At 47.8% G+C, this 27742-nt stretch overlaps 1 protein-coding gene across 2 annotated transcripts in view; it reads left to right on the forward strand.

Moving 5' to 3' along the window:
- Nucleotides 1-11399: 11399 nt before the first annotated feature.
- Nucleotides 11400-27742, forward strand: part of ACVR1 (activin A receptor type 1) — a 60477-nt gene continuing 44134 nt past the window's right edge. The window contains exon 1 of one of the 2 annotated variants that reach the window (XM_072122463.1): nt 11400-11658. In XM_072122463.1, coding sequence (XP_071978564.1) covers nt 11596-11658 — 63 coding nt within the window. In that variant the 5' untranslated portion in view covers nt 11400-11595. The remainder of the gene's footprint in view (nt 11659-27742) is intronic. The other variant, XM_072122462.1, reaches the window with a different exon arrangement.

A 27742-nucleotide genomic window follows, 5' to 3' on the forward strand; every position in this document is an offset into this window, starting at 1 on the left:
AAAAAAAGAAAAATTGGGACTTTTTAGGTGAATTTTTGCGACTATGCCAGGGTCTTAAAGGAAATCTATCATTTATTATTATGCAGTATGAAGCAAACTTACCTTGAGAATGCTGAAGCTACACTGATGCAGAAACATATCTTGTTTAGTCCCTAAACTGAGTGGCTTTGCTGAAAACAAATCTGAAACTATGCTTAGTTCCATACATGCACCTAAAAAGTCGCAAAAATTTTTTAAAAAAACCCACAAATCAGAGACAGAGAAAAAAAAAAAACAGACGTGTATCCCAACAGGAAATTTAGAAGATCCACAGCACTGCTAAAGTATCCGAGCTGCTAAAGGAAAACCAATGATACTTGTGCCCCCATGGCTGTCAGTGTTTTATTTCTCATATAAGTTGTCTTATATATGAAGTGTCGGCCATGAATAATTACTATTAACCCCTTAGCTCATTATGATGTACGTAATCTCATACTTGGTGGGGATTGGCTGCATCATAAGATCTTTATTTATCCCCACGGGAAAATTATTGCACAACAACTCAACACATAAAAAAAAAACAGAAAACATTAAAAAAACATTAAAACAGCAGACAAATAAATACATCCGCACTATTATTCAAAGACAAAGTTATGCAGCAAACACCCACCGCTGACACCCTTGATTGTTAACCATTTACCTACCATCAGAGTGAGGCCGCCGCCTATGATGGGACGTCATCGGGGAGCGACAATCCGTTCTCATGGCAGTCTGGGGTCTGTACGAGTCCTGTGGTATTGCACTATATGGGAGGAATGATTAGATGCTCAAGGGTTAAAGTACACCCAGGGGTCTAAAAAGTAGTAAAATAAAAAATAAAAAATATATACTCAAGTATAAGCCTAGTTTTTCAGCACAAAAAAATGTGCTGAAAACTCAAATTCGGCTTATATTTGAGTAAAAAAATATCAAAACTCACCTTTCTGGCTTCCCCCGCTGCTGGCTATTTACTGGGGCAGGGGGCTGGCTATATACTAGGGCAGGGGGCTGGCTATATACTGGGGGGGGCAGGTGCTGGCTATATACACTGGGGCAGGGGCTGGCAGGCTATATTCTGGGGAGGCTGTGACCAATGCATTTCCCTCGGCTTATACTCAAGTCAATAGGTTTTCCCAGGTTTTTGTGGTAAAATTAGGGGCCTCTGCTTATACTTGAGTATATACGGTATATTATAATAAATATATATTTCACAACTCACCTCCTTTTTCTAGAACTGATATGAAAATAAATCAATAAAATCATAAACACGATAGGTATCACCGTGTCCAAAAAGTCCAGGTCTATCAACCTATACGTTTATTCCCAGTTGCGAACCCCATAATGGTAAACAGCGCCTGAATGTCCGAAACGCCACTTTTTTGCCATTTTGCAACTTGAAATATAAAATGATGAAAAGTTCATAAGTCCCCAAAATGGTAGCAATTAAAACGGCCTCCCGTCCCGGTGTCACATCTCTTATTCTGGCGCACAGGACACATTGGGGGGCTTTTATTCATTTGGGCGTCGGGGGGTGTTGAAAACATAATAAATCTTTCCGTGAAATGTAAGTTTGTGGCGCAAGGGATTAACGATTTGGCGCATAAACCAGAAGGATAAGAACTGTCTCGACAGTCATGGGGTAGCAGAGCTTAAAGGGGTTGTCCGAGAGTTCCATAAACTCAGGAGCGGGGCTGGACGGACAGCGACATCAGGAGCAACGGAGGAGGTGAGTACACAAGCCGCCCATAAGGTGTCACTTTCCCATATGAGAAGACTATTACTATAAACCATACATTATAGTCGGGGGCCCGGCACAGAGTTTGCACTGGGGCCCCTCAGCTTCAGGTTACGCCACTGGTATCTGGGATCACAGTTGGGTTTCACTGCGATGTGTGGCTAAGCTGCAATACCACCCGCAGCCTGTGGAGAGCGGTGGCACCCTGTCTGGATGAGCAGCCGTGTTTTGGATAATCCTGTGTGACCCCTTTAATTTAAAGCCAGAATTTAATTTGAAGGTGTGAAATGTGATGACACGAGGCATTTGTAATGTGCTGAGAGCTACAATTATCATGCTGCTGTGTCGTTACTCGGCTTTCTCACACTTTCCGCTCCGCTTTGCGATCCTGCAGCCTTTGGTATTTGATGTTAGAGTTTTTACGAGCGCCTAATATCTCCAAGTCACAGTCTTCTAGGTCTCTGCTAGGACTCGCACAAACTTGTTGTTACCAAGTTTTCCCTTTCAAGTTAAGGCAAACAGTAGTTACCTACGTAAAATCTGATTATTCGAGAGACATGCCAGACGTGCTTCCCATGAGCGTCACAACGCCCAAAACAAGAAACAAACACTCCGAAGGTTATTGGGTAGAAATGGGGATTATAGGAAATCTCTCATCACAATCCGTCCTGATGCTCATAGATCCAGGCACCGGGACTGTGGCATCTTCTCACGTGTGGTATTCGTGGTCTCCTTCCTTCAGAAACCAACTTATCAAATTATGCTAAAGAGCTAGAAGTCTCTGTTGGGCATTACCAGAGCCTCTCCATGCAGTAGTTTCACAAGCTGTTACACTGTCTCCCACTCCCCTCTGCTTCCTCAGCACCTGCCGGGGGAGACCACCATCAAGGGCTGTAGACCCCTGCTCTGCACAATGGTCAGTGCTGAATGCCTGAAATGTTTTCGGACGAGCTACAATTATCCCCCTCCTATCACCTCCTGTCTGCATTATGATATTTCCTTTCTGGTTCGGATAAAACTTTTTATCTTGATTAATATTTTTCTTCTTGTCTTGTGTCTTCATCCATGTTGTGACTCTTCTCCAGTCATCTGATCTTCCCACTATCCTCCTATGGGAACATTGTATCTCATTGTGCTGGAGGCAGCGGTGGTCAGTTGTCCCCAAGTGTCAGACCTCTGCCGACCTGATAATTTACATTACGGATGGGGCCAATATAGATCCAGCCAATGGGTGTGAATATTACATTTATGTGAGAAATCTGAACGGATTTTACCATTGATTTGGCCTCGTACTACCAGAAAATACTAATCATGTTCTTATAGGTTTTTCAGCATTTGGCAAAACCCATCAGAAACCAGAATCTATACATCTCATCCTTATGGAAGGGGCTACTGCAATGACTCCTCTCCAGCCTCCGTCTCTGATGGACACCAGGCACATCATGTACATGATACTCCTAATGTGAAGCCGATCACTGGTCTCAGCGACAACATCTACACGAACCACACGACAAATGAGGCTGGTGACTCAGCCATCGAGTTCACAATGTACATGATACTCCTAATGCGAAGCCGATCACTGGCCTCAGCGACGACATCTACACGAACCACACGACAAATGAGGCTGGTGACTCAGCCATCGAGTTCACAATGTACATGATACTCCTAATGCGAAGCCGATCACTGGCCTCAGCGACGACACCTACACAAACCACATGACCACTGAGGCTGGTGACCCAACCATCGAGTTCACAATGTACAATCACAATGACCAGTGAGGCCCTCTGGATGGGAGAAGGTGCGCTGTCAGTATTGTTCTGGGTGGTTTTAAATGGTTTTTCCAAATGCTGAACGAGCTTTTCCAAGAATTATGGAAAACCCTTTGGGGGTTGGAGCAGAAGTGGCAAAATAAACAAAAATAATGTACTTGTACCTGCCCCGACTCTTGGTGCACGTGTTGCACTTGTACTTGGTCTTCGGCTGTTGTGCCCTCTTGGACATGCCAGTTGGTCATTGGACCCACTTTGTGTTCCCATTGTCTCTTTGGACTTCACTTCCTCTGATATCACAAATCACAAGGTGGAGGAGGTCTTCCATTTACCAAATCAGGTTCTGCGATACTCTGGCCCTCCGACTGGAGATCAGATGTTCCAGTGCAACACGAGAACCTGAAGACAGCGGAGGGAAGGTGAAACTTTGTGGGTTTGTAGCCAACCCAACATCTAAGTGGTCTACCACACTTCCTTGGGAAAGGGAACCTGTCATGGTGATTTGGGACACTAAACCACCCACAGGTCATTATGGACCGATGGTTTAGTCTCCCAATTCGCCCTGTATCATTTTTAGGCATTTGGGTTAAAAATAAAAGTACTACTTACCTCGGTACCTTGACACCTGTGTGTTACACAAGGTGAAGCCGGAGCCTTACACCCCGGGCTCAATGCACAAGCGCCGTAGTCATGGATACTGCCCCGGCTGCACTTCCCTCATCTCGAGATCAGGTGCCAGCGCGGGGGCTCCCGATGTCAGCCGATGGGCCTCACTGGACTCGCATCCAGGTCAGTATTTTAGTTTATTTTTTTATTTTCCTGTCAAACTTCAAGAAGGTTGGGATATTTGGGGTACAGGCAGTCCCCGGGTTACATACAAGATAGGTTCCGTAGGTGTGTTCTTAAGTTGAATTTGTATGTAAGTTGAAACTGTATATTTTATCATTGTAGATCCAAACAAAAACATTTTTTGCCCCAGTGACAATTGGAGTTTCAAAATGTTTTGCTGTAAGGACCAAGGATTATGAATAAAGCTTCATTACAGACTCCTTAGGCCCGTTCCCCACTTGCGAGTGTGATGCGATGAACTCGCATCACACCCGCAACGCAAGCTGCCGGGAACGCACGGCCTGAACGCTGCACCGCGGGAGTGAACTGACATGCTGAGTTCACTCCCGCGGTGCAGCGTTCAGGCCGTGCGTTCCCGGCAGCTTGCGTTGCGAGTGTGATGCGAGTTCATCGCATCACACTCGCAAGTGGGGAACGGGCCTTACAGCTGATCATTGCAGCCTGGGACTATAGTAACATCCAGAGAGGTCACCAGAGGTCACAGGGGGCAGAGGGGTCTGTCTGTAAGTCTGGTGTCCTTAAGTAGGGGACCGCCTGTATTTGGGATCCTAAACCGCAGGACCTGTAGGTGGTTTAGGGTCACTAATCGACCTGACAGATCATCTTTACGTATATAAAGTATTATTATTCTGCGTGTAGACAAGTAGGTGACGCGGATGAGCGGAGGTTTCGTTTTCCTCGCGCCTCTTTGTTCTGTCCTTACGCACTCGGGTTGTACATGGAGGATGTTATTTGTTTGCTCTGGCAACACTTGGGGATTCATTCTGTTACTTTTACTTCCTGTTCCCGATTCCCTACAGATACATCAAAGAAAACGGGACACACAAAAAACCCCCCTAATATTAACCCTTTCTCAGCAGTGACAATGATTTGCGTCTCCGCTGACGTATTACCTGATAATCCTGCAGGAACTTGGACGTCGCATAAATTCTGCTTTTACTGTTCTTCATTTCACGTCTGCAGCCAAAACATGAATCATTCTTCGTATGCAAATCCGATTTCTATGCAGCTCAGCCGATGGTCTGTGAGAAAGCGGCTGATAGGATCACATCTCCGGGCGCCGCTGATTACATCCAAACACTCAGGGGCTCATTCACAAAGTGCAAAAGGAATGGATTATTTAAATGTTTATTTAGTTTTTTTTATTGTGTTTATTTGGGATCCTTTCCTTAAGCGTCAAAAATATTCAAATACTGACCTTTTGACCTTTTTTTCCATTTGAACCTCGGGCCAACGAGTCACCATGTACGGATATGGTAACGCTGGGTCTTTCCTCTATTCCAATTCCCAGTACATTGCATGAAATATTAAATGATGTCACAAGAAAACAAAATTTGGGCCTCAAAAAATGGCTTTGTTATTGGAAAGATTGAAAACTTTATGGCATTTGAAAGAGGAGTAGTTAAAAAGTACTGTAGCTTCACATGCTGTTACACTGTCTCTCCCCCCCCCCCCCCCTGCTTTTTTGGCACTTTCCCATCCATATTATGTAATCTCACACAGTGGAAAGGATGGAGTGCTCCTGCACAGTGTAACAGCCTGTGAAGCTACAGAACGGATTGTCTCTACCATCAGTGGGACTGGCGGTAGGTTCTATTACTGACCTGCCCGTTTTGACAATCTGCATATCCTAGAAATAGAAGTTTATAAATTGTGTAAATGAGCCGGAGGTGTTACGTCACATGGCGCCTCTTGGCTGCGCCGGCTAATAATTTAACCACACCCCCACTCTGTTTATTGTAGTCTAGCCCCGCCTGTCAATCTTACAGCCAATCAGTGATGGGCGGGGCCAGACTACAATGAACAAGGTAGACACACAAATAACGTGGGTTTCCATAAAAGATTTGATAGTAAAGATACAATTTTGTAGATTTGCACTAATGATGACTCGGGTCAGAGGTTCCATTTCAGTAAGGTGCGTTTGGTGAACCTGGAATAAAAGTTCTGGAAAACCCCTTTAAGGTGTCAATGCAGGAAGAGTGAGAAGGTGTGAACAGGGCCCGATTATCTTTGGAGGTCCCCTTGCTGGCCCCATGATTCTTCCTGTATAGAGAGACCCTGGAGAGAAGCTACAATGATGTCAGAATTTGTCCTCCTGCTTTCAGCTGTATTGGTGGCCTCAGGGGCCGATACGATTGAATGTTACTAAGTTACTGTTTACATTGTTATGTTGGCGTTTGATGTTAATTACGTGGGTTTTGGTTGTAGTTTGGGCACACGGTCTCTATAAGGTTCCCCATCACCGTCCTAGGGGTTAATGGAGAGATTCCCCAGAATGATTTTATCTTATGGGCCCAAAGAATGGGGAGATGATAAATCTGTCCAAGGTGTCACAGTCTATGGGAATAGTCCCTTGGGACTAAAGTCTTGTGGACTCCCTGGGCCACCGCGGGGGATAAAGATGCCTGCCGCAATCCGGGAGCCTAAGTGGACTCCTGGGAATCTTGCTGCGGCGGGGAGCCACCAGGTCGCTCCACGGGTGCGACTAGACCTGTGGAGGCAGCCAAGGTAGGGACACAGGGCAGGGAGGAACACGGGAAGGCAGGACCATCGGAAGGCAGGACCACGGGAAGGCCGGACCACGGGAAGGCAGGACCACGGGAAGGCAGGACCACGGGAAGGCAGGACCACGGGAAGGCAGGACCACGGGAATGCAGGACCATGGGAAGGCAGGACCACGGGAATGCAGGACCATGGGAAGGCAGGACCACAGGAAGGCAGGACCATGGGAAGGCAGGACCACGGGAAGGCAGGACCACGGGAAGGCAGGACCACGGGAAGGCAGGACCATGGGAAAGCAGGACCACGGGAAGGCAGGACCACAGGATGGCAGGACCTCGGGATGGACGGCTGTTAGGACCTCGGTTGACCACTAGGATACCGGACCGCCAGAAAATTACAGGACCGCCACAGGAGTACAGGGCCGCCACAGGAGTACAGGACCGCCACAGGAGTACAGGACCGCCACAGGATTACAGGACTGCCACAGGAGTACAGGACCGCCACAGGATTACAGGACTGCCACAGGAGTACAGGACCGCCACAGGATTACAGGACCGCCACAGGAGTACAGGACCGCCACAGGAGTACGGGAACACCAGAGGAACACGGAGGCATCTGGAAACGCTCAGGAAACTCGGAGGCGTCTGGAAACGCTCAGGAGGCTTTCCCTTCAGAAGAATAACCTGAAGATCCGGCAGGGGATGCTGGGAGCCGCTGGGCTATATAGCAGAGCCGGGAATGCCAGCGCCAATAAGGAGGACACTGGCCCTTTAAATTCTTGAAGAGTCTGGTGCGTGCGCCCTAGAGAGCGGGGGTGCGCGTGGCCTAGCCACGAGCAGGAGCGGGACCGGAGCCAGGGACTGGAGCCATCAGGAGCTGGGACAGGTAAGTACAGGCGAGGGGAGCAGGGCAGCACAGCGGAGCACGGGGGCACCTGTGACACATGTATGGAAGATACAGAAGACACAGTCGCCATTATCAGTCCCTGCGTCTTTCCATGTTTGATAATAGGGGAAGTGACTTTACGCTGCAGGTGGCGGCGGCTCCGGTATAAACGGATCAGTCTTATTATAGTTCAGGAGCCTTTCTGGCCACTTTGGAACAGGAACCTTCCGTGAGATTAGAAATTGAACCTAAGAAACCACTAGCAGTAAGTTGTCAAGCAGCTGAGCAGCTTCTACATGATGTTTCTTCCATGTCCTGGTGCGGTGGCATCATCTGGAAAATCGACATGTAAATTGGTTTTATGAGGTCGAGGAGGCGGAGAGTTTAACACTGAAGTCAAGCTCTCCCTGCCGTCACTGTAATTATGGTCCTGCGTCCAGGGACATCATTGACCAGATCTCCTGAAGTCCAGCACATGGGAGGAGGTGTTTAGAGACAGGAGAGCTTGACTTCAGTGCTAAACCCCGCCTCTGTGACTTTATACAGCCAATTAACATCTCACTTCAGAGTTGATTTTCTGGATGATGCCACCGCATTGGGTCATGGAAGAAACATCATCTAGAAGCTTCTCAGCCGTTTGACAACATACCGGTAGTGGTTTATTAGGCCAATTTTTGATGACGGGTTCCCTTTAACACATATTGGATGACGCGTCCTGTTCATTGATACCATTTTGAGGAAAAAAATTCTTATGTGGAGAAATGGGGGGAAAAGTGACTATTGGGACGTTTGCATTTTGTTTTTCAGTTCAGATTTTTATATTATCTTTTTTTATTATCTCCGGCAGCGGCTAATGCAGATCCTGCTCTGACAGTCATGGGTTCCTACTCTCATAACGGTGCTGCATGATGATGTCACATGTCGTGCCAATCAAAGATGGCGGTACTGTCGCCATTTAAGCGATGCAATCATGCTTGACTATTGCACTTATAGAGGATCTTTCTCCACCTCACACTTAAGGTAACAAACTAAACCTAATGATTGAGGGGCTCCTACGATTTAGGGGGACTTTGAATTCTCCTTCTAGCCCTCATGGTTGCTGAGGTATCAGTCCCAGTATCTGACCATTGTTATCCTCTTCTCTGTCAGAGAGGAGGTGCAGGAGCAGAGGAGGAAACATGTGCTCCAGCACTTCCTCTCTGACAGTGGAGAGGATTACAATGGTCAGATACTGGGACTGATACCTCAGCAACCATGAAAAATCAACCAGAAAAATCAAAGTGCCCCTAAATCTGTGTAGGAGTGTCTGTCGCCCTCTTTTATCTGTAATCTCATCCGTTTACCTATAAATGATTGAAGGCTTGTGGTTCTATGATCTACAGAATCAAAGATACAGAAATGGACAAGAACTGGAACTTTATCTGGTGCTTGCATTTTCAACTATGTTTTTAACTGCCTGCAATCAAAAAGAAGAGATTCTTACCTTTAAAATGACACCAGCACCATGGTACTAGGTAGGATAGACCTGGAGATAGGGACGTCTGAAGTGACACATTGGGGGTCATTTACTAAGGGCCGATTCACATTTTCCCGACCTGTTACCCGAATATTTCCGATTTGCGCCGACTTTCCCTGTATTGCCCCGGGTTTTTGGCGCACGCGATCGGATTGTGTCGCATCGGCACCGGCATGCACGTGACGGAAATCGGGGGGCGTGCGCAAACAAAAACCCGACGGATTCAGAAAAACCTTTGCATTTTAAAAAAAAAAATTGTCGCTCAGCACGCACTTACCTGCACTCAGCCCGGGCCGGTGAACTCCAGCGCGTTCCGATGCTCTTCAGCGCAGCAGCCAAATCTGGTGGACGGCGGAGGAACTGCCTTAGTGAATCCCGGCCGGACCCGAATTCACCGCAGAGAACGCACCGCTGGATCGCAAATGGGCCGGGTAAGTAAATCTGCCCGGCACAGTACTCAGACGCCGCATGGATGCGAAAACTGCAAAGAAAACGGATACGTCATAAACAGCCACACGACAGACATGAGAATAAACCCTCAGAGATAGAGGACTGTGCCTAAGGAAGCAATAAAACCCAGCTTTCCCTATTCCTGAAAGGAAGATGTGCCTAATGACTCTGCAGTGCTATAACGCTCTCCCCCTGGGAAAGCTGGGTGACACTTCCCATCCTCAGTGTCAGGGATGGAGGCTGCACATGTTCTTGTGTCACCCAGCTTTCCCTATTCCTGAAAGGAAGATGTGCCTGATGACTCTGCAGTGCTATAATAGTCTTTCCCTGGGAAAGCTGGGTGACACTTCCCATCCTCAGAGTCAGGGATGGAGGCTGCACATGTTCTTGCTGTCACCCAGCTTTCCCTATTCCTGAAAGGAAGATGTGCCTGATGACTCTGCAGTGCTATAACAGTCTTCCCCTGGGAAAGCTGGGTGACACTTCCCATCCTCAGTGTCAGGGATGGAGGCTGCACATGTTCTTGTGTCACCCAGCTTTCTCTATTCCTGAAAGGAAGATGTGCCTGATGACTCTGCAGTGCTATAATAGTCTTCCCCTGGGAAAGCTGGGTGACACTTCCCCTCCTGTGTGTCAGGGATGGAGGCTGCACATGTTCTTGCTGTCACCCAGCTTTCCCTATTCCTGAAAGGAAGATGTGCCTAATGACGCTGCATTGCTATAACAGTCTTCCCCTGGGAAAGCTGGGTGACACGTCCCATCCTCAGTGTCAGGGATGGAGGCTGCACATGTTCTCGCTGTCACCCAGCTTTCCCTATTCCTGAAAGGAAGATGTGCCTGATGACTCTGCAGTACTATAACAGTCTTCCCCTGGGAAAGCTGGGTGACACGTCCCATCCTCAGTGTCAGGGATGGAGGCTGCACATGTTCTTGTGTCACCCAGCTTTCTCTATTCCTGAAAGGAAGATGTGCCTGATGACTCTGCAGTGCTATAACAGTCTTCCCCTGGGAAAGCTGGGTGACACTTCCCATCCTCAGTGTCAGGGATGGAGGCTGCACATGTTCTCGCTGTCACCCAGCTTTCCCTATTCCTGAAAGGAAGATGTGCCTGATGACTCTGCAGTGCTATAACAGTCTTCCCCTGGGAAAGCTGGGTGACACTTCCCATCCTCAGTGTCAGGGATGGAGGCTGCACATGTTCTCGCTGTCACCCAGCTTTCCCTATTCCTGAAAGGAAGATGTGCCTGATGACTCTGCAGTGCTATAACAGTCTTCCCCTGGGAAAGCTGGGTGACACTTCCCATCCTCAGTGTCAGGGATGGAAGCTGCACATGTTCTCGCTGTCACCCAGCTTTCCCTATTCCTGAAAGGAAGATGTGCCTGATGACTCTGCAGTGCTATAACAGTCTTCCCCTGGGAAAGCTGTGTGACTCTTCTCAGCCTGTGTGTCAGGGGTGGAGGCTGTGACCCAGCTTTCCTCTGTGATGCGGGGGCTGACACTGACCTCATAGCAGGGATCGTAGTATTGTAGTGAGCGCCCTCCATCCCCGCCCCCTGGAGGCTGGCCCTCCCTCCCGCCGCAGCCCCGCTCCAGCCCCGCCCCGCTCTCTTTCCCTCCCTCCCCTCGGCCGCCCCGCCCTCCGCTCGGCCGCCCCTCCCACCCCTCTTGCCGCCCCGCCCCCTGTGAGGAGGAAATGATGTGTAATGTCTGGGTAATTACAGCGCAGGAGCCATTGGAGCGGCCGCCACTTCCTCCTCCGTCTCGGGCGCTGTGCACACTAGAGCCGCCGGTGTCCCGCCTGGAAGATGAGGATTGCTGCAGGGGGACATTCCGCCCGATCTGATCGCTCTGCCCCGTCCATGGCCGCTCTATGGGATTGTTAGGAGCTGCTGCACCACACGACACTCACAGGGCGACATTGTGTCCACCACAGGTGAGAGGCTGCAACATTGTATCCAGCACGGAGGTTCTGCAGCGGCTGAGGCTGCGCTCACTGCAGGGAGGACCCCGGGGCTGTGTATAGAGGAGGCTTCCCGGTGTATATAGGATCTATAGGAGTATATATGTATACAGAGTGTGTGTATAGCTGGTTACTATATACACTGCCTCTTGTATGCTTCCCTGCTGTGTATAGAGGATCTATAGGAGTATATATGTATACAGAGTGTGTGTATAGCTGGTTACTATATAAACTGCCTCTTGTATGCTTCCCGGTGTATATAGGATCTATAGGAGTATATATGTATACAGAGTGTATGTATAGCTGGTTACTATATACACTGCCTCCTGTATGATTCCCTGGTGTGTATAGAGGATCTATAGGAGTATATAAGTATACAGAGTGTATGTATAGCTGGTTACTATATACACTGCCTCCTGTATGCTTCCCTGCTGTGTATAGAGGATCTATAGGAGTATATAAGTATACAGAGTGTATGTATAGCTGGTTACTATATACACTGCCTCTTGTATGCTTCCCTGCTGTGTATAGAGGATCTATAGGAGTATATAAGTATACAGAGTGTATGTATAGCTGGTTACTATATACACTGCCTCCTGTATGCTTCCCTGCTGTGTATAGAGGATCTATAGGAGTATATAAGTATACAGAGTGTATGTATAGCTGGTTACTATATACACTGCCTCTTGTATGCTTCCCTGCTGTGTATAGAGGATCTATAGGAGTATATAAGTATACAGAGTGTATGTATAGCTGGTTACTATATACACTGCCTCCTGTATGCTTCCCTGCTGTGTATAGAGGATCTATAGGAGTATATAAGTATACAGAGTGTATGTATAGCTGGTTACTATATACACTGCCTCCTGTATGCTTCCCTGCTGTGTATAGAGGATCTATAGGAGTATATAAGTATACAGAGTGTGTGTGTATAGCTGGTTACTATATAAACTGCCTCTTGTATGCTTCCCTGCTGTGTATAGAGGATCTATAGGAGTATATATGTATACAGAGTGTGTGTATAGCTGGTTACTATATAAACTGCCTCTTGTATGCTTCCCTGCTGTGTATATAGGATCTATAGGAGTATATATGTATACAGAGTGTATGTATAGCTGGTTACTATATACACTGCCTCCTGTATGCTTCCCTGCTGTGTATATAGGATCTATAGGAGTATATATGTATACAGAGTGTATGTATAGCTGGTTACTATATAAACTGCCTCTTGTATGCTTCCCTGCTGTGTATAGAGGATCTATAGGAGTATATATGTATACAGAGTGTGTGTATAGCTGGTTACTATATAAACTGCCTCTTGTATGCTTCCCTGCTGTGTATATAGGATCTATAGGAGTATATATGTATACAGAGTGTATGTATAGCTGGTTACTATATACACTGCCTCCTGTATGCTTCCCTGCTGTGTATAGAGGATCTATAGGAGTATATATGTATACAGTGCGGACTATATGCAGAGTGTATATATAGCTGGTTACTATATACACTGCCTCCTGTATGCTTCCCTGCTGTGTATAGAGGATCTATAGGAGTATATATGTATACAGTGCGGACTATATGCAGAGTGTATATATAGCTGGTTACTATATACACTGCGTCTTGTACGGTTTCCTGCTGTGTATAGGATATAGGGGCTGATGAGTGATCTATATATATATATTAGTATAGAAGTACAGTATATGATTCTGATGTCCTCATGTGATTGTTTGTATATACAGTTAATGGTCTCTGCAATGTAGGAGTGTATATATATATATTTATTACAGTATGGAGTATATAGAAGTTGTTCTTCTTAGTTCGGTCTATGAGTTTGATATCTTTATGTGATATATAATCTGGTTGGTGGTCTCCTCTACCTGAGAGTGTGTATGTGTATATATATATATATATATACACTTTTCTTGTATGTGTAGTGTACAGTGATCTGTATAGGGGTCTGATAGGTGGTCTCCACTTCTCAGGAATAGACTATATATAGTAAGTGTGTATATATAATGCTGTTACACTTTTCTGGTATGTATCTAGGATTATATACGCTCCTGTGATTTAGGTTGAGGTGCTGTATCATTGTAACACCATGGACTATCTATAGAATATTTGTCCGCGCTGCTTGTATGTATATGATTATGTTATGCTGCTGTGAGATCTATAGGGGGGGATATAGGTGGTTCCGGCTCTGACTCCTGGTGGTCTATGACCTTGTATACATGGTGTATTATTATAGCTTGTACCTATATAATATTCCCATGTGACATCTATAGGGTGGGGCTCTGTGTGTGCTCAGTCCTTTTCCATACTGTGACGTCTCCTGAGATGTTGGTGGAGTCTCTGGACGTTCCTGGACCTTAATGACCTCTGACATGTTGTAGGGTCAGACAATATTGTGCATCCTGTAGGAGCTTGGATAAGGTCCTTCCCTGCTGGGGTCGTGTCATGTGTTTGGGGGTCTCCAGTGTCCCGGGGACAGATCCTCAGCTCCCCGGAATATTCTCCCAGCATGTTGTGGCCGGGAGCCAGCGCTCCTCCCGGGAATGTCTTGTCTGCTGCTCGCTATGTTTATCTGTGTGGGTGGATGGAGGTCTGTGAACTCCCAGGCAAATACATTTCTGTCGCTTTATTTCTGGAGCCGGGATGTGATGGAGGGTGGAAACGCTGGAGACAAACATCCATGAAATCTGATGCTTCCCAGACCTGGTGTCCGTCTGCTCCGGAGACAGGAATGTGACTCCCATCTTCATGGCCTGCCCCCCCCCCCCCGCAGACACTGGAACTTGTAGGGTCCCATTGTGGTGTAACCTGCTGGGGGTTGTAGTTCCACAATCTGGAGGATTCCCTGTAGAATGTGCAATGCTGAGGATGTTGTGCCTCCATGTACTTCCTGTCCCGTTCCATACAATGTTATGGAGATGTTATTTTGGATGGGAACATGGAGCCGGGTGGAGGTGTCCCAGTGGGTGCCTATGGCTCCTCGATCTACAGGCTCCGGTCTATGGGGGGATTCATGAAAACCTAAAATATCACTAAACTCCCAACTCGCTCAAGAATTTTTTTTTTTTTGCTTCAAATTTTGGTAGTTAATTTGCCGAACCTGATGATTGTAGCGGATCTCGTCCAATGTCGATGGCGCTGGCTCTGTTATACTTGGGTCTCCTTTAGGTTCCGGCAGATGAACAAAACAAATCTCGCACCTTTTTGTTCCGTTGTTTTACGACCAGTTTGTATCAGTTTGGCTTTTGTTTTCCTTTGTGGAACGGAAAGTCGCCAAGTCCATGGGGCAGGAATTATCTCCAGATTTTACAATCTGCAGCAGATTTCTCTTCTCTCCATGAGGATTTTGTGAAATCAACAGGAAAATTGGCAGGAAAAAACACGTTGAATCAGCTGAAAATCTACATAATACGTCCCCGTACTCGCCTATATTCTGCAGCGGGGGGCGCGCAGTATAGATTTGATGTTGCATGTGGTTAAATTTGGTAACGGATCATCCACTATTCTACCAAGTGGATTGGCCGCCAACGCCTCCACTTCTGCGCATTCGTCTTGTGTGGCCAGGGACGCGCTGAATCACGAGCAGATGAGCTGGACGGATTTCACGGACTGAACACGGCAGCGCTGAACTTTAGTCATGATCCTGCAGGGAAGAAGGGACTCCTTGCATCATATATCACTATGGCGCTCCGTCCCCAGCGCTGTAGTCGGTCCGTGAAATCCAGGGCAGCGCATCTCCTATGTGTGGCCGTGTCTCTGGCCTTAGTGAGCGCTCACACTAGATAAATGCGCATATCCGGAGCTGTTCTTGGCCAAACCATCCATTACCCTCCTAGGGGATGAGCCATATCGTATCCACAAGCTGCAGCACTGACCCGCGGTGCGGATGTATTTGGCGGCTTTTGCGGCTGCGTTCACGCGTTCGGTTTTTTCAGATGCGTTTTTTGAAGCCAAAAGCAGTTGTGGATCCTATTGGGTGAGAACGTATCGGTGAGAGGAGATTATTCTCCTCTTTTCACTCCCCTCCTGGTTTGGACATCAAAAACTGTGTCTGAAAAACTGAACGTGTGAACGCGTCTTTAAGGTTCAAAGGTCCAAAATACCTGCAGCAATTCCTGCACGAATTCTTCGGAGAAAATTGCTTTTAGGTTTTTTTATGCATTAACCCTGCACCAAAATTTCCTTGTAGCCCCCCCCCCCCCCCCATTACTCCATAGGCTGCAGCATCTTCTCGCTCCGTTACGAGCCTTTATGTCGCCTTGCGCCGCAGAGTCACAGAGCGGCCAAGTTTACAGCCGGAGACCTGATTACCTTGCAGATGTCTTGATTTGTCATCCAGAGGACACAAAGGGGTTAAGTCAATGAATGTACATACTAATAGCCCCCCCCCCCATATCCCCTGATGATGATGAGCCTGAGACATTTACATATTAATGACTCCTGCAGGGATGAGCCTGTCCCCCTCCTCCTTTGGTTTCCCCTGGAAGGTGGGTGCTGGGTGCTGGGGATCTCTTTGTCATGCAGAACGGGCTGTGAACGTGACTTGCACTTTCCTGTTGATTTGAGGCCAGACGCGCTGGAGATAAGCGGCGCACAATAGACGCCGTGTCTGGGGCTCTTCTCTTCGCCTTTGATGTCGCCCACCGCTAACTGCTCCGAATCCAGGACACTCATTGATTTCTGATAAAGTTGTGGAGTTATCAAGGTCACAGCACAAACGCCTTCATTAGATTTCTCTACTTTTATTCTTTGCTTTATTTATTATTTTTTCCCCACTGCTGTCTATTATTATTTATTGTCGCTATTATGACACAGAAATTGATAATTGTGTCTGCATTCCACATCAGAATGATGTTTCCATCCTGATAAACCCGGGACGTTACTCACAGATCCAGGCACCGGGACTGTGGGATCTTATTAGATGTGCTATCCATGGCCTCATTCATTCTAAAATCAATTGTTAAAATTATGCTATTCAATCCGTTATTCTAATAGCCGCACTGTGCTCTAGCTTTACAGACTGTTACACTGTCCCCCCCCCTGCTTCCTCAGCACTTGTTCAGTGAGTACTTCCTTCTGTATTCTCAATGCTGAGGAAGCTGGCAGGAGGGTGAGACAGTGTAACAGCCTGTGAAGCCAGAGCATAATTTTAATCAGTCATTAAAACCAGTTCAGACTAGGACATTCTGTACCTCCTAACACAATTGTGGGCATGAGCCCCCTGGCCTTGGGGTCTCTGCTTACCCCTGGGGCTTCTTGCATGATACAGTAGCTTCCCTCATTGTTAAATGGTAGTGGAAATGATGTGGCTATAATTTAAGGTCCTGCCTGAAGCTGCTGAATAGAGGTCTGAACTAGGACCAATGTCGCCAGCCGCATCCTTCACGCCCCTTGTCACGGAGGGGGAAATGGTCACAATTACTGGCGGGTCACTAGAGGTTCGATTATTTCGGGGAGCACCAGTCCTGATACCCCCCCCATGTGCTTGAGGACTATGGGCCCAGTAGTTGCTCCTGATCTTTGAGATTTACATTAAAAGGGATGTCCAGGATTTGGACATAACTCCGCCCCCCCCCCCCCCCCAATCACTGGTTGTATCTGCACAACTCAATAGTCAATAAAACCGTTTTACAACCCAAGGAAGGGGGGGGGGGGCGGCCTGAAAAAAAAAGTAGACAGTATTTCTGAGACATCCCCTCTAAGCAAAGAGATGATGTAACAGTTTAGTTTATACTTTAGATCATGTTCCTGGATGTTACATCATCTTCCTCTCCTCCGCACCATCCGCCTCCCCCTCCCCACCAGAAGGGGAGGAGACTGAGACACAGACACACACAGGCTGCCCCTCCCCCGGGACTCAGACGCTGCTGTCAGGTAATGTGAAATAAATTTGTATAAAGTAGTGTCAGTACTCAGGATGCGTATTTATAATGGGCAGAGCTCAGGCTATTGGAACCTGTCACCGGCTAAAAATCCCACTCCTGCTGACGGGTTCACTTTAAATTCTGCCTCTTCTGTGAAGGAGGAAACCTATCTGTGTCTGTAACGTGTGTAATGATTTATTACCAGCAGGAGAGACACCGCATCTATTTACTGAATAAACAATGTCCTGACTCCACCTGTCTGCGCCTCGGCGCGGCATGAGAGGAGCTCGGGACAAGGTGTAGATTGTCAGCCACGCTGGACTAGGGGGAGAAACAGCGCCACACCTGAGCATGGCGTGTGCCGGTACTGCAGCTCAGCGCTATAGGAATGCAGTACCGCACTCTACCTGTGGGCAGCTGTAGCGCTGTATTGGGAAGAAAGTGGCCGTGCATGTCACCCCATGGAGGGTCTAGGTCACTGGTTACAGAATTGATTGAGATGGTTTCATTACAGTGAAATGGTGGATATCGAGTTATTACTGCAGGACCCTCAGAACAGGTCAGCGGGGGCTTCATCTCTGCTGATCAGACATATTGAAATGTCATGTCCGATCCTCCCCATAGGACGGCAGCAGGTTGCTCTCAGCTTTTAGCTAAACTTGTGTGAACATTGGGGGGATCAGCTGCTAAACAAGAGTTTCAAGGCGATAAGTGTGAACATGGCCCCACAAACAGGCGCTAATGGATCCGCAAACAAATGTTACGAGTCCCTGCAGTCCTTATTTCCATGTGTCAAACAGATTATCAGAGGGGGGGGGGGGCATGTGATGGTCCATATGCAATGGATTTTTTTTGCGGGACCATGTGAGGGCGGCAGGAATCTCACGTCAGGTCGTATTCCAGTGTTTGTGCTTTGAGCCTCCCCATAGAAGTGAAGAATCTGGAGGATGCGCCATTGTTATCCGTGTGCGATCCGTATTCCGGGAGCTGGACGTATATTTCTGAAAACTGTTCAGCCAACAGCTGTGGGTCCTGATGTCCATCTTATCTGTGCCGAGCATGCATGTGCTTGTGAAAGATGAAGGGAGTAACTTTCTACCAATCTCATATCCCATAATGATGAGCTGGAGACATGTCCCTCCCCCACCCAGCGGTGACCATAATCTAATGACAATCATTATAGAAGATGGACCTGGAGGATCCTTTCGGCTCCGTCCTATTGGTTGATCAGTAGTCGCGTCCGTTATTCGGCTTTTGGACCCTCGATGGGTCCTGCCTGTGGTTGTGGCTTATTCCGGGCCCTTCCATGAGACCCTCGCTCCTCGTCCTGGGGGAGATGTTCTGCTTTCTCCATTATCCGTCTTTTGTTGCACTTCATCTCCGAAATGGCTTTTAGTGCTGGAAAAAAAGAGGCTGTAGACGATGGCTTCCCTCCAGCGCAGGAAGAGACGTGCGAGCGCAGGCGGCGCAGAGAAGTGCGGAGAAAGCTCCGGATGTCTCCATCTGAACCTGTCAGCGCTGGAGCCGAGCCCGGAAAGTCTTACACGTGTCCCTCTGTGTCCCCTCCATCCAGAGGCCGGAGAGGGGCCGGAGAGGGGCCGGAGGTGTCTGAAGTGCGACATTCCTGCGCTAATGTGTCGGCCCGGACGCTGCAGTGGACGACCAGGAGGAGCCGGATGGTTCTTCAATCTTTTCCTCTCGGCCAAGATGACTTGTTACAGGACAATGAAAAGTGGAAGGAGAAGTAAAGCCAAGACCAGAGAACATGGAGGATGTCCGGGCGTCATCTCCACCGCACACAACGTGTAATGTCACTGACCCCACAATCGTGGGAAGCTATACATACATTTATAGGGGGCAAAGCCGGAGACGCGTCCGGGTCCAGGCCTCTTCTTCCTTTTTTTTTTTTTTTTTTTCTTTTAGAAAGACGAATTTTACAGAGCGAAGGCTTCACTGACTGATAGGTCTTCTGTGTTCCAACAGCATGTTATAGAGCAGAAGGAGCTGAGTAGATTGTACATATTGTGCAATCTGCTCAGCTCTTCCTGTTCTATAACATGCTGCCTGCAGATAGGACACTATGTACAATCTGCTCAGCTCTGCCTGCTCTATAACATGCTGCCTGCAGATAGGACACTATGTACAATGTGCTAGCTACTCCTGCTCTATAACATGCTGCCTGAAGATAGGACACTATGTACAATCTGCTCTTCTCCTCCTGCTCTATAACATGCTGCCTGCAGATATGGCACTATGTACAATCTGCTCAGCTCCTCCTGCTCTATAACATGCTGCCTGCAGATAGGACACTATGTACAATCTGCTCAGCTCCTCCTGTTCTATAACATGCTGCCTGCAGATATGGCACTATGTACAATCTGCTCAGCTCCTCCTGCTCTATAACATGCTACCTGCAGATAGGACACTATGTACAATCTGCTCTGTTCCTCCTGCTCTATAACATGCTGCCTGCAGATCCTGTAGGTGATTGTGTATAATCTGCTTAGGTTTTCCTGCACTATTACATGCTGCCTGCAGATATGGCACTATGTACAACCTGCTCAGCTCCTCCTGCTCTATAACATGCTATCTGCAGATAGGACACTATGTACAATGTGCTCAGCTCCTCCTGCTCTATAACATGCTGCCTGCAGATGGGATACAATGTACAATGTGCTCAGCTCCTCCTGCTCTATAACATGCTGCCTGCAGATAGGACACTATGTACAATCTGCTCAGCTCCTCCTGCTCTATAACATGCTGCCTGCAGATAGGACACTATGTACAATGTGCTCAGCTACTCCTGCTCTATAACATGCTGCCTGCAGATAGGACACTATGTACAATGTGCTCAGCTCCTCCTGCTCTATAACATGCTGCCTGCAGATAGGACACTATGTACAGTCTGCTCAGCTCCTCCTGCTCTATAACATGCTGCCTGCAGATAGGACACTATGTACAATGTGCTCAGCTCCTCCTGCTCTATAACATGCTGCCTGCAGATCGGACACTATGTACAATCTGCTCAGCTCCTCCTGCTCTATAACATGCTGCCTGCAGATCGGACACTATGTACAATCTGCTCAGCTCCTCCTGCTCTATAACATGCTGCCTGCAGATAGGACAGGCTGATTCCGGACCCTGTTTCTTTATTGAGTGAAACCTTTGTAAATGTTGTGGGGAAACGGAGAGAAACCTTTGCAGTCGCCTCCATCATCCTCAGGATATAGTCTAAACAAAACCTCCAGGAATGTCGCACGGTCAGCGAATCGAAACCCACCCCGGCAGGTCTGCGTCACCCGGTATCACCTGGAAATCACAGCCGCCGCTTGTCCGGTCAACTTCCTACAACTTCCCATATTCCCAATATTCCCCCCCCCCCCCCCCATAGACCAAACATGTAAAACTGTAGCAAAAAAAAAAAAACCCTCAATGTATCTTGTCAGATGCTAAAAAGACATTCTGAAGGTTTAGCAGAGATTTGGGTCTTGCAGGGGGTGTAGAAATATTGGGCAGAAGGAGGAGAAATAATAGAATTTATTCCTAATAATAATCCGGGAATAAATCCGTCTCCTCCGTGGATAGAACATTCCGGACCTGAAGGCTTCATTGAGGTCAAGTGTTGATTTGGATCAAAATCGCTTTACACAAATATTTATTTTATGGCATTTTTCCTAAACTCCAGGGGGGGGGGGGGGGGGGGGGTAATTGCCGTCATCCGACGCTCGGAAGGCAAGAAATCTCCGAGCGGAGACTGGAATTAGATGCTGTAATATCTGCAGCGGTTTCTTACAAAGTCTGGATTGTGTCATCAGAGGAAAATAGATTCTGCATCACACGGCAGGTTGCACTGATCAAAAGAAAGGCGGCAATGGAGTGTTTTTTGTTTTTTAAAGGGGGCGGCGGGTGTTTTGATTGTACTTACGGTGGCTCAGTGGTTAGCATTACAGCCTTGCAGTGTGGTGGCTCAGTGGTTAGCACTACAGCCTTGCAGCATGGTGGCTCAGTGGTTAGTATTACAGCCTTGCAGCGCTGAGGTCCTGGGTTCAAGTCCCATCCAGGTCAACATCTGCAAAGAGTTTGTATGTTCTCTTCGTGTTTGTGTGGGTTTCCTCTGGGTCCTCCGGTTTCCCCCTACACTCGATACATACTGGTAGGTTGATTAGATTGTGAGCCCCTGGGGACAGGGACTGATGTGATGAGCTCCGTGTAGCGCTGCGGTATCTGTAGGCGCTATATAAATAAAGAATTATTATTGTATATTATCTAAATATTTTCCTTCTCCCCAGTGAATCATATTTGATATTCACATTCCCCCCTGATATTATATTTGTGGGGCAGTTACTATTATTCTTCCTTTTATAAACCATAAAAATTGCATATAAAAGCCGCCAAACACCATAATGTAAATGTGACCCTGAGACCGTCAGAGGGGGGAAATATCCGGACCCATTGATTGTTATGTTTTCGGGAGCCTTTCGACTTTTGACCTGATCTTTTGATTGAAGGAAGAATCCGGAATCTGAAAGCCAAAGCTTTTTATACTTCACAACTGACCTGAATATACCAAGTTTTACAGATCTTCCTTACAATTTTTGGACTTTTCTGGTATGAAAGGGGTTAGATTTGTAGCCCAACCAACCCAGGGGCGGGGACCGATTATCAGAGCAGTCAGAGCTATAAACTCCACTTCATGTTTAAAGGGAATCGCCAACCAAACCAATCCTGATAAACCGGGGACATTACTTATAGATCCAGGCACCGGGACTGTGGGATCTCCTTATATTTATCAACTTTTATAGTTATGCTAATAAGTATGAGTGCTGCAGATTCAAAGGCTGTTACAATGAGCAGAACATGTCTCACTCACCCCCCTGATCTCTCTTTCCTCTCTCTGTGTGATCCAGCCGCTGCATCAATATTTTTTTTTTCTCCTTGCACCCCACTTTTACAAAGGAGGGGGGAGAAGATGGTGGTCCAGGTGAGGCCTACGGAATTAAAGGGAACCTGTCAGCAGAAATTGACCCAATAAACCACTAGCAGTATGTTGCCAAGTAGCTGAACAGTTTCTAGATGATGTTTCTATTATGACCCAGCATGGTGGCATCCTCCAGAAAATCCACTTTAAAGTAAAATGTAAACTGGTTGTATAAAGTCAAGGAGGCGGAGATTTAAACACTGAAGTCCAGCTCTCTCTTCCTCAGAAAGCCCCCATCACTGTAATTGATGGTCCTGCACCCAGAGACATCACTGCAGATCTCCTGGAGTGCTATGCTTGATGTCAGTCACGGAGGAGGAGGCGATCACAGCTCCCACCTTGACTTCAGTGTTATACTCTCCGCCTCCGTGACTTTATACAATCAATTTACATCTCACTCTTAAGTAGATTATCTGGATGATGCCACCGCACTGGGCCACGAAAGAAACAAAAACCTGAAGGTGTTTCGCTGTCTGACTATATACTGATACGGGGTTAAAAGGCCAATTACTGATGACAGGTTCCCTTTAAGTGTTGCGGGCTGATATTTATGGTAAGTTGGACGTGGCTTAATTTTCAACTACTGCTCAGCACTTGCAGTAGAAGTGGAAACAGGGCCCATATGTCGGCCCGGTCCCACTGACTGCTCACCTTGAACAGAAGGGCCAAAGGGGAGTCCTTGCATTATACCGAAAACATGATGCAAGGACTCCCTTTCTGCCAGTGAATTGCGGCACCGGCACTGTATTAACTGGTTCAGCCGGCAGACGGAAAGTCCTTCTTAATGTTTTCGGTATAACGTCTTCTGTACAAGGTGCGCAGTCTCTGGGATCGGGCCAATATAGGAGGCAGCGCACGATCAGGAGCGCAAGAGGTCCGAGATGTTGGAATCGGTAATTGTGGCTCGTGCTTTGGCCCATTGGGTTTTCATCTCAAACCAAAGTCTGACCCGGCTTAAAGGGAATTGTCTTATTTTTCATTCAGTGGCGCCACCGTTATCCCTGGTCACGTCAGGTATTGCAGCGAATTGCATCTAATATTTGTGTCTAATAATCTCATTCATGTTCTTTCTCTTCGTTGTGACCCGGATTTGATACTTTTGTCCTTTTCCTCTATAGAACGTTCCGTCCACGTCTAATGTGCGTTGAGTTGGAACATATTGCCGCCTGGTTCTGCGCGCACGGACGCCCAATGTGAGGTTGTTTATTAATTTGCCGGCGCTCAGGATGGCGGCCGCGCTTGTCTAGACAGAAGTAGCCGTGGGTGATTAAGCGCCCGCAGTGTTTGCTCAGGTGAATTGTTTGCTCTTGCGGGAGGTGGACTATCGGGACGCCATGTTTCCAGCTTGTTTTTGTCTGGCTGCGTCTGGGTTGAGTTTTTCCTCTTATTGATTCTCGTGGACTGCGACGTCTGATAAAACGCTTTCCTGAATGACACCAGAGACGGCGTCTATCTCGCCAGGACTTATCTGTGCCTGGGTAATGGCGCCAGGACCCCCCTTCCCCGGCTTTCGCTTCCTCAATACTAATCTGTCCTGCTAGAAACAGCGACTTCTTTCCATAAATTCTATTATCTCGTCTCAGAAGTCGCATTTTGTGTTTTTTGTGGTGATTTTTATGCATCTTCTAAAATCCTTGTGAATTTCTAAGCCGCGGCTTTCACCTTTTCTATGCGCCGTAATATACAGAATATAAAGGGAATGTTTCAAGCCGAGGGAATCGTCATACAACTTCAATGGTTTCCCATCGGCTGGAAGAAGCTACAAATCGCCTGGAGACCCATTCAGAAATTTGCCCCTGAAGTGACGTTTCTAGTCAGTTCTTTGTGCTGTAGTTTCCGTCCAGTGGTTTTTATACAATGGTTTTACTTGTATAACTACACGTGTAGGGGCTGCTGGCCCATAGAGTGGGTTTGGCTTAGTCCGTGGGGGTTCGCCCAGACCTGCTCGTGACCAGAAATGCCAAGGTATTCAGGAGGGGGGGGGGGGGGGCACGGGGTTGTTTGAGACCTGCTGTGCTCATTATAACATCTTGTGAATCTGCACTACTAAGGGGCTCTGATATTGCCTCCAGAGACCTTCAGGCTCATTAGCATAATGTTAAAAGTTGATTTTAGAAGGGAGGAGGCCATGGATAACAGATATAAGAAGATGCCACAGTCCCGGTGCCGGATCTATTAGTAACGTCCCTGGTTCTTCATGCTCGATTTGGAGGGTAACTTTTCTTTATCCCCTATAACTAGCTGATTGCTGAGGGTCCAACTTCTCCGACCCCACAATCTGGAGAATGGGGATCCGGTCTCACTGATGGGTGGAGAGGCAGGGGGAGCTTGTGCCCTGCTGCTCCGCTCATTATTTATGGAAGAGGTTGGAGATACCGGAGCGCTGTGCTCGGCTATTTCTGTCATACAGCGGCATAGCGTGGTAAGGCCGCTTCTCTCATCGGTTACAGCAGGATTCCCGTTCTCCGGATTGTGGTGGGTTGTTCCAGCTGTGGGACCCTCGTGGATCACCTTGTTATCCCTATTCTGTGGATACTTGGCACTTCCCCTTTAAGTTTTCCTGCCTGATCCTTTGTTGTGAATGAGTTTCTGCTGTGCCCAGAGGTGTCTCTTGTTCTTGTCTAGACATTGCAAACATACGCGCGCGATACGTGGAGGCTGCGAGCGATGGCGCGGATCCCTCTGGGCAGAAACCACCGCGTGCGAACCAGAAGCAGAACAAATGAACCTGATTGGATTTATTCTCTTCTCTATGTGCAACAATTTTGTTACAATTTTTAAAAAATAAATAAAAGAAACCAAATTATTCCACAATATTTATTGTTGAAGGAAATAATATAAAATCCCAGTGTTATTGTAAGGTGCATTGTCCGCTCTTCCCCTATAGCTGGGACTGGTTTATGGAGATAAGGCCGGAGCCGCCGGCTGCTCGTCTCTGCGAGGAAACGCGATAAAGCGTCTGCAGAACAATATATACGGGATTGTAGGAGACGGAGGGGTCAGCAGGAGGACGTTCTGGGGTCTGTTATATAACTGACGTGTTCTGTGACTCCTGGTGAAACACACAGAGCACGGAACCGTCTGCGCTAACAATACACGGCGAGCCGGAGGTTATAGAATACGTCTATTATAGGACGATGCGTTTTCTAATGGACCTTATGGGATTTTTCCACCTAAATTAAGTAAAAAGTTCAGTGCGGGTCATGGATGGGGCGGATAAACCCGTAATTGGGGATGATTGGACCCGATAAAGCTCATGGTTTGCTGTGTTCAGCCGCTCTGGAAAGTGAAAGTTTGGACCAGGTGCCGAATCCAAACGCTCTCCACATCGTTAACCGCTGTGACCATCGCGGGTGTTACGCTTTAAGTGCTTGAAGAGTTAACACCCGTGACCGGCGCTAACCGCAGTGATGGGTCCGTGGGCGAACAGAACATCAAACCCAAACTCCGGTTCATCACTACCCAAAATGCAACACGTGTAGGGGGTGGGGGGTTACGTAGTGGGAATGAGACCTTAAAAACGAACTCAGGACTGGATGAAACCTTCCGTGGCCCAGGATGCAGGATGAGGGGCCCCAGAAATCCCAAATACGAGTAGTCCTGATTCTATTATTGGTGACTCCTCTCTAAAAATAAGATGGCGGCAGTTGTAACGTCTTGAACTGTTACTTAAAGTAGCGGATTATGATCTGGGTGTGAACCCCAGCCCCCCCCCCCTCCCCTCGATGTCTGATTCTGCCCTGGTGAGATCTGATGCTATTGACACCCAGGTATACAAGAACCTTTAAGACCTCCAAAGGTACTTAAACCGCAGAACTGGAAGAAAAGATCCGGCTTGGAATAATATTTGTCGCGGTATTCCGGTTTCTTTTTCGGACGCGCATTGTTGATCGTGGTAAGTGAATAATTTCCTATTTCGCAGCTGTTTCCCCGGGAGGTTAATATTGTGAGTTTATAAACCTCCCGCTATTCGCTATCCATGTCTCCAGCGTTTTGTGTGTTGCTACATTTCTCGCCATTTTTGGGCTGGTGGTGCCGGCCCCTCGTATCAATGTTTTTGGCCGGATTTATGTAAATGAGCAGCTGTGCGTCTGTTCCCGCGCCAAGACGTGATTAGTTTTTGATTCGGCTTCAACAAAAACGGGAAAGAAAAACATGTTTTGGGCTGAGTAATAGATCTTTCCATTGATCGCGGTCCAGATATCGGGGGGTGGGGTGCGGGGGTGCGGGGGGGGGGGGGGGAAGCGCTCGCAGACCCTGATCATAGAGTTTTACATGATCTTCTACCGGAGGAGCGAGAACAGGACCGGATCCTCGTCCTTCATAACAATTCTTCATCTCTCGGCATGTGATTAATGGCTTCTACGTCTTATGGGAAATTAGATACAACTTCTTATCAGACGCTTTTCCTCAGCTCCTCTTAACCCAAAGTGGTCACGTTTTTTTAAGAATACAAAAAACATTCACCTCTCTGATTGGCAGGGGGTAGGGGCAAGCAGAGTAGGGGGGGGGGGTGCCAGCAGGGGGTCCCCATTGGGGCATAGGAGGAGCTAGCAGGGTGTTCCCAGTGGAGGGGGGGGGGCAGCAGGGTGTTCTCATTGGGGGGGGGGGCAGCAGGGTGTTCTCATTGGGGGGGGGGGGCAGCAGGGTGTTCTCATTGGGGGGGGGGGCAGCAGGGTGTTCTCATTGGGGGGGGGCACTAGCAGGGTGTTCTCATTGGGGGGGGCACTAGCAGGGTGTTCTCATTGGGGGGGGCACTAGCAGGGTGTTCTCATTGGGGGGGGGGCACTAGCAGGGTGTTCTCATTGGGGGATGGGGCGCTAGCAGGGTGTTCTCATTGGGGGAGGGGCGCTAGCAGGATGTTCTCATTGGGGGAGGGGCACTAGCAGGATGTTCTCATTGGGGGAGGGGCACTAGCAGGGTTCAGTCCCAATCTTCTGCTGCAGCTCCTCCTATTCAGCAGAGCTCAGAAATGTAAACAAAGACCCATTTAGAGTCTGCAGACTGCACTAAAGTAAGTAGCAGGACTGCTGAATCACTTGAACATTCATGGATTATTATTAAGGCAGTAAAGACACCTGGGCAACTTGTGTAAAAGAGCGGCCAACCCCTTTAACCATTTCACTTCTCTTTCTCGCCTGATTACGTTGATGTCCTATGTGCTTCTTCAGACTGAATGGGAGACGGGTTGGGATCTAATCCCCAT

Source organism: Engystomops pustulosus, chromosome 8, assembly GCF_040894005.1.
Source record: "Engystomops pustulosus chromosome 8, aEngPut4.maternal, whole genome shotgun sequence".
NCBI classification, from domain to species: domain Eukaryota; kingdom Metazoa; phylum Chordata; class Amphibia; order Anura; family Leptodactylidae; genus Engystomops; species Engystomops pustulosus.